Source organism: Natrix helvetica, assembly GCF_964273705.1.
Source record: "Natrix helvetica genome assembly, chromosome: 3".
Classification (NCBI taxonomy): Eukaryota; Metazoa; Chordata; class Lepidosauria; order Squamata; family Natricidae; genus Natrix; species Natrix helvetica.
The window spans coordinates 91,040,437-91,054,462 of NC_138549.1; the positions used below are offsets into that span (position 1 = coordinate 91,040,437).

General features: G+C 37.6%; 1 protein-coding gene across 3 annotated transcripts in view; it reads left to right on the forward strand.

Moving 5' to 3' along the window:
* The window catches only part of LOC309388724 (uncharacterized protein), a 310,737-nt gene extending 304,473 nt beyond the window's left edge, over positions 1 to 6,264 (forward strand). For all 3 annotated transcript variants that reach the window (XM_081946306.1, XM_081946304.1, XM_081946305.1), the window contains one exon: positions 107 to 6,264. In XM_081946306.1, coding sequence (XP_081802432.1) covers positions 107 to 185 — 79 coding nt within the window. In that variant the 3' untranslated portion in view covers positions 186 to 6,264. The remainder of the gene's footprint in view (positions 1 to 106) is intronic.
* The last annotated feature ends 7,762 nt before the right edge of the window (positions 6,265 to 14,026 follow it).

Sequence of the window (14,026 nt, forward strand, 5' to 3'; positions counted from 1 at the left end):
CTTGTGGAGAATGTTTGGGGATTTGGGAACAAAATTGGGGGAGGGGGCGAGTCCGCAGCTGAAAAACCAGCTAAACAATTTGTCCCTGTTGTTCCTTTTTCTTCAGATGCCTGATAAACCACTGCACTGGTAACCTTGAAAAAGCTCGGATGTCTTCATTTTCCATCAGAGCAAGAACTGCCTAGCATTGACACCAGAGCATCTGTGGTTTTGTGTCCAGCCAGTTGGAATCCATGAACAGCTGTGACGAACAGAGCCAGGATGGAGAAACAGGAGGCGGCAATGTCCAACGCTGAAGCCTTCTTTCTGAATGAAGCCGAATGAGACCAGGACAGCGGAATCCTACCGTAGCAAGAGAAACGAAACAGATTGATTCTCAGTGACTCATTTAGCTTCAGGATTGGACAGATCTTTCCCCTGCTGGCAATTTGGCGAAGCATCAGAGGACCAGATACCAAGATGAATAGCTTAAAATAATTAAAGGGAGGGAGGGAGGGAGGATTGAATCTAAAAAAAAACTGCTAGCCATCCAATTCTCTTCTATGCAATGAAAGACTCTAAGCAAATTGCATTTAGGTTATTAAATATTAAGTCATTGGATTTACCTCCATTTGGCCCAAAGCAGGAAAATATTCAGAGTCGATATTATTGTGTTGATGGGCTGTTTATCACTGAGTGACTGACTGAATTTTGGCAGGTCAGTCAGGTCTTTGACACATGCATGGAAAAGAGGCATTTGAAATCTCCCCTTCAAAAGAGAGAGAGAGAGGGAGGGAGGGAGAGGGAGAACGAGAGAGAGGTAGAAGAGAGTAATTAATTCAGCAAACATTTTTGGTGTGAATATGGATGTGTATCAACCCAAAATCGCTTGCAGCCAAGATGGTTTTTGCTCAGCAAATGGGACTTTTAACCTTGTGTTGACATTTGAGCTCTGCTTTGCTTCCACTGAAGAAAGTAGACATGCATTGCTGATACACTTTCCAGGAAAAAACAGGATCTCATCCTGGAAGCAAAATAGGCAGTGCTTTGTATTTAAAACGTGAAACCAGAAGCAACAGGCTCATTTAGTATCAGTAAAGGTCAGTTAAAATTATAGAGACATCCTTTGGAGCAAATCCTCTGACTTGTATTTGCATATTTATGAACTAGAGATTATGACAGCCCATTCCATTTATTAGAGCAGTGATGCTATAGTTAATAGTCTGTCAGCATTTCCATTATAAACTCCCTTTTTCAGGGTTTTAATATCCCAGCCGCTTGAAATCACGTCAAGCAAGTGAGTCACTTTTGTCAAGCCAGGTGCAATTTTTTTTTCTGTTTGTTTTTCTTTTCATTTAAAGTCAAAGTAGATTAAAGGAATTTGGTCTTTTCTGACTTGGAAGATAAAGTAGGTAGAGCAAAATAAGAGGTGTCTGGACTAAACCAGTGACCCTATTTAAAATCTTTTTTTTTCTTTCAAAAAGCTGCCCTCCAGATAACAATTCCGTTCCTAGGTCATGCTAGCTAGGAAAATCTAATATAGGGAGGGCACCAGGTTAGGAAGCAGGATCTACAACTACAGTCCTTACAGCACAAACTTCAGTAGTTTGATTTTTTTTTTAGAAAAGAAAGAAGACTATTCTGTCCCTCTTCAGTTATTTGGATCCTGCAGGATAAATTTTCTACATTTTAAAACACAGATTAGTTCAACTGGAATATTTATTCAAAGCCTCTGGTTTGAATTACACTAATAGAGCAAGCAATATATGTATATATCTAGAGCCAGTTTGGTATAGTGGTTAAGGCATCAGGCTATAAACTGAGAGACTGTGAGTTCTAGTCTTGCCTTAGCTGTATGACCTTGGGCAGGTCCTTTTTTTTCAGCCTGCACCAACAAAACACTTTTGAAAAATTTTCCAAGAAAACTTCAAAGATTTATCCAGGCATTCTCAGAGAATTGGATACAATTGGACAGAAGAAGGGGGGGATCATAATTCCAGATTTATTTGAACCAAATTTACCTTTTCTCTCTAAAAGAAGAGAAAAGAAATTTAGCTTTGTAATGAAAGGGCTGTATGAGAGACTCAGATTACTAACTCTTCCATGTGAACAGTCTTTTGAAAACAAGCTCATAATGAAATGTATTCATATATGCGCCCTTTGATATAATCTTACGAAATACTTCCATTCCATTGCTTTGATTTTTGTCTCTCAAAGGGACACTTGAAGAGACTTATATGTATATATTCAGTTAGGCAAAATTCCTATCCTTATTCGACAGCCTCTACAAATGCACATTTTAAAAAAGAAGTAATAACAGATTGGTTGGGTAAGTTAGTACCTTCTTGTCTATTTCAGACTTTGGCAGCTAAAAATTGTAGGATAGGCATCTCTATACCGTGTTTCCCCGAAAATAAGACAGGGTCCTATTTTCTTTTGACCCTCCCAAATAAGCACCTGGCCTTATTTTCGGGGAAGTCTTATTATTTTTGAGGTGCAGGAGGCGGCGGGTGTGGTCACCTCATGGCTGCTGCTGTGTTGCAATATTTTCGGGGAGGGCTTTAATGCATGCACTCAAAAGCCCAATTGGGTTTATTATCTGGGGAGGTCTTATTTCCAGGGAAACAGGGTACCTTTTCACAAAAGAGAAGTCCAGAGCATTTTCCACTCAACTTGCTCATCTTAAAGTATAGTATCTACTGTACTGTATTTCTGACACAGTATTTTTGCTAGGGCTTCAGTGTTGCTGTAGGAGTGCAGTAGAGGCAAAAATAACCAGACTTATGTACGAGTTCATTTTTCAAACTTTTGTACTAAAATTTTGGACACTCTTTCAATTGGATGTTTCGAAACCAGAACTTGCAAATCAGGACCACACAGCAAGTTCCAGTTAAGCTGATTTATTGCCTATGCCTATACACAAGAATTTAGTCACCTGTCAGTCAGCACTAAATTGGCACTAGACAAGAGTTAACAGAATTCAAGAGGGATTGAACTTAAATCACGACGACTCCAGGCTGATTCCTCTCTTGACTCCACTGCAAGGCTCAGCCATTCCTTCTACAGAATCACAGATTTTGATCTCTAGCATTAAATTTGCAATGATGCAGCTATTAAGTTTTCTTTCTAGATCAGTTTCAATAATGTGTAGTGAGTGAGTGAGTGGGTTTTATAGGCATAAAACCAGAAAGAAGATCATGCCAGGAATCTATTTAAATATATGGAGAGTATGCAATGTTTTATTAAAATATATTAAACCTGAAGGCAGACTTGGCACCAGTACTCACTATATACTTGATTTGCTGTAGGTTTTTTTGCAACCAGGTGGGGAAGGGTAAGAGCATGCCAGAGAAAAAGTTAATGTGTTCTTGAAAACTAATTATTATATAATTAGTTACAACAGGATATATGCAATTGAGTAATAATGTTCTGGGTGTGTCAGGCAGTTATTGTCATTGCCAATACTCATTTGGAGAGGAATTAAGCTTACACAGGGATTTACACTCTGAGCAATTGTTGGGATAATCATAAACAGTTTAAATGCTAATTACTATAATAAATATTTCTGTCCATATTGTAAATGAAGCCTTCTTACCAAAATGCAGTTAGTAGACATAGAATGATTACTTAAATATCTCCCATATCAAGAGGACGTATGCTTATCATGTCATAATTTAAACCACACCCAACTTTACAAACAAAGCAAAATTTTGATCACTTCATTACTTAATTTCCAAGACTTTAGCACAAGTAGACAACTTTCTACTTAGCCTCATAATGTATATATGTTCATATTCAATTTTCCTTCCCATCGTCCCATCCCCACTCATTAAAAACGTTCTATTGAGTTATAATTCTAAGTTAATAGGTTGGAATTAATAGGGCTGTGATTAAGTTTGAGAGAAAGTACTAGCTTGTGAAACAAGAGCAGCTTGATGAAACACTAAAGGAAGATGACAATGCTTGAAGATGCTATTGATTACAAGTCTTCTAAAAACTAAACCTCACTACAGTTCAAGGAAATGGTCTTATCTGGCAAAAAAAATGAATATTAGGGGAAAGAGGAGACCAATTTTTCTTTGGAACATACGTTCCGGAGACTCATATCTTAGGTCTCACTTAGAAGCTAAAACCCCATAACAAATATTAAAGAAGTAAGTATGCTTAGGTAAAAAGAAACAGTTGTCTATTTTTCTTTTTTAGTGCGGATAAGATATTGTAACAAAAGTATTGAACTAGTTGAACTAATACAAATTCCCATCTGGCTCATTAATCTCATCTTAATCTAGCAATATGCACATTTTGTGATGTGAATTCTTGTAGAAAAATAAAAATAACTGGAATAATTGTATTATTATTATTATAATCAGCGATAACAACTACCGCCATAGCAAAAACTTTGAGTTAAGTCTTTGGCAGTGAACCATAGGATACCTGGATATGGAAAAACTGGGTGGACTTTTGCTTTAACATTAGAATTCCACCAAAAAACTGTTTTTGACCAAGATTAAAAGTAAGAGATAGCAGGAAGATGGAGGAGGAAGAGGAGGTGGAGGAGAATTATTGGCAGAAAATCCAATGTGTGTTTGTATGGAGAAAGAATTAGGACCACAGATTAATTCAAGAACCGCTCTTGTCCTCAAAAATGTTGTGATTGAATGCAAATCCTTAAAAGTCTCTCCAACTTGGGAAGTTGATTCAAGTGTCTTTAGGGGCACTTCAATAGCATTCAGAAAGCAAAACTATTTATTTTTTCAACATGAGTAACACAACCAGAACATATTATACAAATGCTTCTGTACAGCTAGAAAAATAACAAGAACCTTCCTTTCATACATTACTTGTTTTACAATTTTGAGTTAGAGGATCTGAAAAGGCACATATTTTTTTCTGAAAACATAATTCTTCGTACCATCTAAGATACAAAAAAGGTGTATCTTGTGTGGCAAAAGCAGTGACTCATGTTCTTTCCTTCTCATTTGACATGCTTATTATTTTTCTGAAAAATGATTAGAAATAGCATTCATGTATAGTTTAAGAAATCTTATCTGGACTACGTGTATAGGACTTGTAAAAGTTCTCAGAGAGACAAAAGCATTTGGCAGATGAGTTCTGCCCAAAACTACCAGCAATAATTTTGAAAGTAATTATCATATATGAGGTATCTTGGCATCTAATAATCCCCTACAGTTACAGTGGGGATTAAGAGTTTATTCAGACGATTTAAAAGAGTCAGGATGGTAGCCTTAGCACTTTGACTTATATTCTGCTTCACAGTGCTTTTACAGCCCTCTCTAAGCGGTTTTCAGAGTGAGCATATTGTCCCCAACAATCTGGGTCCTCATTTTACAGATCTCAACAGGATGGAAGGCTGAGTTAACCTTGAGCCTGGTGGGATTTGAACTGCCAAATTGCAGTCAGCTGGCAGTCAGCTGAAGTATCCTGTGATACTTCACTCTAACCACTGCACCACCGAGGGTCTTATGGACAAACATCTTGAAAAAAGTGTTTTGTACATAATTACAGTGAGATTATTATACATACAAATATGAAACATTTTGGCCTATCTACAGTGGAGGAATCAAAATGACGGAACTTGTTATTTACAACTATTAGAAAGCTAGTAGCATTGGTGGATAAAATGGATCAACTCATACTTCGATAAATAAAAGAAACCCTAATATTATAGCTTTAAAATTTTACCAAAATCAATAAGTAAAGAAATTCAGAAGTTTACCATTTTATGATGTGCTTCATTATCTTGTCTTAACCTTGGAGAAAATCATGCTGTCTTGTTAATCTATACACCTATACTGTGAAGCAGAATGGGTTAAGTTCATTTAAAAATAACTTTTTAAAAAAATCATCTTTTGCAAGAAGAGATTTGGGGATGCTTTATACCTAATCTTAGATAAGTAAAGACTTGGTAGTATGACAACCACCTGTCTGCCTAGAATTGATATTCTGTCTTTTGACCTCCATTTATTTTCATTACATCCTTGGTTTAAAAGATATTAACAATCTGATTTTAATGCTGTTATTTTAACTGTTATTAAAACTTTACTGTGGTTGTTTTTGATACTTTCTTGTGGCTGGCAAATATTGTCCTTGGGGAATATTCTTGGCAAATGTGCATCCTTAGTCCAGAAGGTTTTTTTTTATTATTATCTCCCTGTGGAATTCCAATACAATCCTTCACAGGCCCCAAGTGTTTCCTACAAACCTTGGGCAAAAAAGATATGGGCGATTAAAATACAAAAAACAAAAACAGATTGAATTACCTTACATGCTAAGTATTTATAAAAGACGGTATTGCTTTCACGTAGAGTTATTTAAAATAACAGCAAAAGCAAGAGCTGCATTTGCCACCATAAAACAATTGCTGAATTTGTAAAGATCCATCCATTTTCCACGTCTAACTTTTCCAGACGTACCAGTAATTTGTTCTTCTGGAAGGGTTTTGGTCTTGTTTTGATGTAGGTAAAATGGAACACTTCAGAGTTGCATAAAACAGAGGTTTTCATACATCACAGCATCTTTGTTTCTTTTCTATTTACTTCGACCATTGAAAATGTTTTGTTAAAGAAGTTATATAATTGTTCCCATTCACTTGTTGTACAAATGTGATTTGGGTGGCGTGGGGGTTGAATTCAATCAAGTTCCAGTCTTCTATTTAGTAAAATATAATAGAGAAATTTATTTATAATCTAGAACACCGCAAAATATAGAACTGGAAAATTGCTGAGAGGTGATTCCACTTCAGCATTCAGATAGAGTTAAGTACACTTAATGTGCAACAACTCTTGATAGATGCTAACTCTGCCATTATCAAGGTATTTATACTATTTGAGCTCTCTTCTGAGGTTTTCTGTACTTTTTAATATTTTATTTATTTTCACTTCTCAAAGGGCACTTTGTAGTTACAATAAGCTTCACAACCAGCACCTCCATAGTTACGGTCAGAATCCTAGCCTGACTCATATTACCTTTATCTTTAAAAATCCACCAATATTCTGCAGTCTTTAACAGTATACAAAAAAAAACAAAAACCTCCCACCATCTTCTTTGCTTGTCTATTTTAATTCCAATTTATTTTTTTAAAAATCCTTCAAAAGAACTATCTCCTTTATCTGTTTTAAACTTTCTTGCATCTACTCTTAGTTAAGCTTTTTGCCCAGAGTTTATAAGTCTTTCAAATCTTTTCTCCTTCTTTTTCCTTATTGTGCCATTCATAAAATCTCTCTTCAGCTGTTGTATCCAAAATTGTTTCAGAAATGTGGCTCATGCAAACTTTAGGTCCATATTTTATCAGGACATAAGTTATTCATTATTTGTTTGTACTCATCATTTAATACCGATATCAGTATGTACTCATTTGAGCAAGAAAATTAAATCTTAGTAAAATACTAATTTTAACTGTTGTAGTTTTACCTAGCCAAGACAATTTTTTCCCATTTGTTGTTACCCTTTTCCAAGTAGTTTTTACATAAATCCCAATTAATTGTTCTCATGCAAATTCCTAGATATTTCTCCTGTTATAGTCATGTTAAATTCCAAAAATATGTATGGCTTTCCTTCCTCGGCCAAATTCCATATCAACAATTTACTTTTTTCTTTATTAATCTAATCTAAATAATTTAAATATCAAAATAACCTGATATAAAGCCATGTTGTAGTACATATTCCCTGAACAACATTAAGAAATCCTGCTGGGTAACTGTAAATCTCATCATCAGACTATAATTTTAGTTTATGTTCTTGAGTTGCTAATTTAACTCCTTGGATTTTTTTTTCCTGACATGTTTTCATTGCTAATGGGTCTAATGCCAGTAAAAAATAAAGAGGAAAAAAGGGCAACCTTGTCTTGTTCACTTCAGGATATTAAACTGTTGTCATAAAAGCTATTTAATTCTATCTTGGCTTTTTGGTTCTTTTTATAAATGCCCATATCTGAGTTTTTTTTAAAAAAAAATTTGTATTATGCAAAAGCCAGTTAGTTTTAAAGATATAGAATGAAAGTTCTTGGGTTGCAAATCACACTGTCAAAGTGGCTAGCTTTTGGCTTAGCACAATGATTGAACTCAGCCATCATTTCTAAAGGATAACATACATCTAGTATGACCCCAACCAAAACTGCTTAAAAACAATAATAAATTGGTTCCGGTTCCGGCTGTGGATCGCGACGGGCGTGCTTCGCTCGCCCCGCGCGCTCTTGGTGGGCTCCCCCCTGATTGGGGGGGCACAGGGAGCCTCGTAGGGGCCCCTGCCGAGGGGGTGGCTAGCGGGGGGTCCTCTGTGTCCGCGGCTGCTGCGGGGGGGCTCCCTGCATTGTCCTAGGCACCAGGAGGCAAAAGGGGAGGTGCGGGGAGCTCTTATGCTCGTCCGCGCTTTCGCGTCAAGGCAGCTGGGCGAAATCGACGATTGGAAGGCTGCAGCTGCAATGTGGTGAGGTGAAATCCCCCCCCCCGGTTCCCTTTTCTGACTGCAAAAAAAAAGGATTGCCAGCTTTTTAAAGTACTCTATTTGCTCCTGGGAAGTGTGACTGGAGGGAGGGGGATTTCTCCCCCCCCCCTTGGAAAAGCGGCTTTAAACTGCTCTCTGCCCCCGGAGGAGGAGGAGGGGAGCTTTGGAATGAAATCACACTCATAGCAAACAGCAGATAAATACTTTGTTGCAATTGTGGAAATGAGGTGATGATCTGACTTTTTTGAAAACTTAAAAAACTTTTGGTTTGCTGCCTTCTGATCCCGGTGCTAGCAAGGCAAGATGGCACACTTCCGTTGTCTTCATGTACTTTGAAATTTGACTCCACCCACAGAAACTGCTGGCATTTTGTCTTTGTCTCCGTGACACCCAGAGATATCTCTTGATATACTATATCCTGGACTTGGATCAATGGACTTTATTGTTTGGATTTGATCTATAGAAAAGGTCTTTATCTGTCTGGACTGCCTGCCTTGTGATCTCTCTTGGCTATCAACTTTGTCAGCTGCTTTCTTACTGTATGGACACAGACATCTCTGAGCTTTCTCTATTAAAAAGGCACCGAAAAGACCACCACCTGGGAAACCAGGCTTTGCCGGTTCTGCTCCTACATCTTCAACGTCCAGCCTCAGTGGGCAACAGACATTAACATCCCTGTTGCAGCTCAAGGCCCCGGAGGAGGACTTAACTCAACAGATGCTCCAAAAGATCTTAAAGGGGCAGGAGGAACTGAAGAACCAACTGAAAGAAATGAACGAACAGCTCAGAGAAAATCAAAACCGAACGGCTCAAAATATGCAAAGACTGGAGGTTTTGGAGGAGGGGACGGCCGGGATGAGGGGGGAGGTGAGGGAGGTCCAGAGAGGAAACCAAGAACTTGAGAACCATCAGATAAAAATGGAGTTTGAAAGGATGTCTTTTTTTCTTAGATTTCAAAATGTAATTGAGGCTGATGATGAAGATTTGAGGGAAATTATGACAAAGTTATTGGCTGAATATATTAAAAAAGACAGACAACAGATGGGATGGGACCTTGACCTGGTCTATAGAGTCAATTCAGCCTACGCTAGAACACACAATGTTCCAAGGGAGGTTCACATTAAATTTCTTAGAAAGACTACAAGAGATGAGATTCTGAGTGCACAAAGGGGGCAAGTGTTAAAATACAAGGATAGAGAGATAGTCATCCTGAAACAAATCCCAAAGAAAGTTAGAGATAGAAGAAAAATTTTTTCGCTTTTAGCGAAGAAATTATACCAGAAAGGGATTTGGTTTAGATGGCTTCTCCCAGAAGGTATGCTGATATTCTGGGAGGACACTAGAGTTAGAATTAATACAACTATGGAGGCTGAGGCCTTCATGGAAAAAAACAAAGTGCTCCTAGATAAAACCGATGACATCACACGGGATACACAAGACACGGGAGGTGCCAGAGCCTTGCCGGTGGGGGGAGAAGAGGCAACACTGAGAAAACTTAGATCACAAAAATGAATTAGAAAAATAATGCAATTGCTAACACAGGGAATTTTTTCTGTTTGATGTAAAATAGATTGAAATTACTTGAAGATATAAGGTAAAAATATGCTGTCAAAATATTGCTAAGTAGTAATTATATAATGTATTAATAAGTGAAAGTTATGAGAATTGAGAGGAGTGCCATTTCCTGCATAATGTAGCTGTCAAAATTTGTAATTGCACCCATTATCCCCTTTCCTAGAATTTTCTGTAAAAACAATAAAAAATTGTGTGTTTTTTTTAAAAAAAAACAATAATAAATTATCCATGGTCTAGCATAATCATAAATTCAGCTAGATGAATGAATGTTTATTCTCTGCTTTAGTTGCCTATGTACTTTGTGGTAAGTTATTTTTATCTACGTAGCTCCAAGAAGAAATTGAAGAAGACTCAACTTCTAAGGAATTCTCATTTCTAAGGAGGAATCACACTTTTTATATTGGGAATGCTTCTATCAATTTCACCTTGGAAAACCAGAGCTTCTATAATCAAACAACTTGGAAATTGTTTTGCCTGAAACCCAAGTGTCTCTCTTGGATTCCTCCAAAGTCAAATGGGCAGTTGGATGCATTGCCATCTGGTGTGCATTAGGTGAAACTCAAAATCTCACTAAGAAAACAGGTGAAATCAGAAGCTGAAGAAATCAAATGTGGCTCAAAGAGGTAAGAGGCCAGATAACAAGGAGAAGAGAAGCCAGGCTGAATTGATGCTCAAATGTAGTCAGAGGTGCAACCTGAAATTCTAAGGAATTAAAATCAAATGGCATAAGCTGATGTATGAATGAATTAATGAAATGTTTTTATAATCAGAGTTTCTCCAGCCATTCTTCCATTCCACTGTTGTCCTTTCACTCTGAAACAAAGGCAGAAGTTTTGAGAAAAAACATTCGTCTTTAGTCTCAAGGACGTATTGCTGCTATTCCCAATCCAGGGCAGATGCAGGCGGCCGGGATTTTTTTCTCCTTATCATCCATTGTTCTGAAATCAACCACTGATGCCTTCCTCTGTAGAAGAGACATTAGCTGGACCTGTAATAGAAAAGCACAATGACATCAGAGAAAGCAACTTTAGTATGTCCCAGGAGATACTGCAGGAAGACAGAAAGAGAAGGAATTTAGGACAAGGGTGGAGAAGGAAACAAAATGGAAATTGTGAGAGTGCCATTGTCTGAAACATATAATAAACTGTGTTAAGTTATAAATTATTCTGATAGCTTTATTAAGAATCCTGTAAGAAAGAAAACAATACCTATATAGCCAAATATCCTCACACATATATTAAACAAGGAAAATACCACTGCTTTGCCAAAGATTAATCATCTACCTGTATCTATCAATGACACAAAGAATGAGAACAACCACAGCTTTCAAATTACCCTCTTTATAGATCCTCTTGTAAAATATTGGCCCACAGCACTCCCATCTAAAGAAGCGGTTGGCAAAGATCCTATCTATTTTAAAGTGGAAAGAGAAAATGTTAACAGTGGTATAGAAGATTATTCTTTGACAGATTCAAGGCATGCATTACTTTTAAGATATTGCTGTCTTTATTTCATATACATTAATAGTACAGCAATAAAATGTGTAGGCCTAGACAGGGGTCAGCAATCTAGGGCTCTGGAGCCACATGTGGCTCTTTCCTCCCTCTGCTGGGGCTCCGTCACCGGTCGATGCCACAATTTTGAGAGGACCTTCCGGGGGTGGGGGGAGAAGCGCAGTGCGCCAGGAGAAGACTATATGGCAAGGGGAGGGTTTTCCAGTCATCTCCACAATTGATAGGGCTTTTGGTTATGACAGGTAGAGGAAAAAGTATGCCGCGCTAGGAGGAGACTCTATGGTGGGGGAATTGAACTTCCGGTCAGCTCCAGAATTGAACAGGGGGCTTCCGGTTAGGATCTTTGTGGCTCCCGGTATTTTCTTTTCTGTGGGAAACGGGTCCAAATGGCTCTTTGAGTGTTTAAGTTTGCCGACCCCTGGCCTAGGATGTTAACATTTGAATACCTGATGCTGATGAATTCAAGGGATTTGAAACATTTATTTAATGAACAATGCAATCCAGAGAGGGGAAGGAAGAGGGAAGGAAGGAAGGGCAAAATCCTGTTGAATTTTTTAAAAGGGGGGACTCTAGTTGGTTGAAAGACAGTGATTCATTCATTCCCATCTAACTGTTTCTGAAGTTTCCTCCCTCCCCCCCCCCCCAATAAATGTTAGGCACAAGCAACCAGATTCATATGTGTAGAATTCAAACTAGCTACTTTATTGTATTCCCCCTATAGTACAGGAATCTCTCCATACTGCCAAGCCTATAATTAAGGCTCTATGGAGATTAAGGGGGGAGGGGTGTCAGTCCTGGATCTCTTGTTGCTGTGCAACAATTCAAGGGTAATTCCCTGCTTGAGTCTTCCTCCCTGCCTGACTGGGCATTTCCCATTATTAAAATATATATGTTGGAGTGAAACTCTGATGCAATTATATGTATGGAGTATCCCTAAGAGATCAGAAGACTTTGATCATCCATCTGGATCAAACTGGACATATTCCAGACCACCCCATTACTAGCAGTCAATGGCATTGCTTTAATGATATTCTATCCTCCATATTATTATTACAAGAGCTTTATTCTACATAATGAATTCCATCCTCCAAAAAGGATCTTGCAAGCCTTCCAAAGCTTTAGTATAGTTCAAACATAAAGAGATTCTAGAATTTGTCCCTTCCCCAGTATGGCGGATGGGTTGACCTCCTACTGAAATTCACTATTTGAATAAATAATTGCTCTTCTCCATTTTGTTGAGTATTTCAGTAAATAAAATTCTCTCCATGTCTCCAGTCTGTAATTTTTCATTTGCTTTTTGTTGGTGGCTTTGGAGACATACCAATGGGGGAAGAGCATCAGTCATAATGTAGCATAATGCATAATGCTTATGCAGAGAGTATGTTAATTTATAAATTTCTTTAAACTCTCCTCAATTGGCCAAATGATGTCTCTTTTACAGGAATTCACTAAGTGCTCAGGTTTAGTATTTGTTAATTGAGGTAAAACTCTTAAAGCCATTAGACAATTTAAATGTAGCTCTCTTTGAGCAATATCCTTTATTGGATTCCCCCATTATCCTTTAAATATCTTAGTGAGCAAGGGGATAAAATTAGAAAGAATTTGTTTGCTTTAAATTGCCAGCCTCTGCTTGATAAAACTATTAGCTATTTAGCTAATTGGACGGCTCTTCCATTATCATTAATTGGCAGAATTAATACAATTAAAATGGTGGCTTTATCTAAATGTTTGTGTTTATTTCAACGTGTTCCCATCAAGCTCCCTAACATGTTTTGAAAGCTTTCAATTCTGCAATTAGCTTTGTGGCTTTTCAGGGTTAGAGCTAAGATTAATTTGGAAACTCTGCAACTTCTCTTACAGTCAGCTGGGATGGCTTATTTCTGCTTGTAAACTTACTTATTATAATAAGTTATTCCCTAATACAAAGCTTCCTGTCATGGTGCCAAATGGTGAATCAAGCACATTAACCACAGGGCTAGATTAATGAGAGCAGGAAGAGCTTTTCTGAACACTGAAGTTTCTTGCACAATAATTACATAGTTGTTCTGCCAGGTCTAAACTTATCTACCCAAATTAGTAAATCTCATTTTTCCACCCTTCAAATACCATTGTTTTTCTTCTTCAGGAGTAAAATGCAACACATTGAGCCATACTACGATGCCATGCAACAACCAATGTTGTGTGCTATTCAGTTAGTCAAACCTCATAAATCATCATTTTGTTTGTTCGAAGCACTTAGCTCACATTATCTCAGGAGTCCTTACAGTTCATAAAGTAGGCCAATCATAAGCCTCTTTTGCAATGAGAGTTCGTGGTTGACTTGAGTGCTAATCTAAGACAAGCTACTGATCTTATGGCTGGAGAAGAATATGAACTGTAGCTTTAGGGTTCTCATTCAATCTCTCAGACCATAATCCTAAAATTGTACATTTACTTGGAAGTAAATTCCAATAACCATGATCAGATATAGATGATGATCTGCACTGTTACAAGTT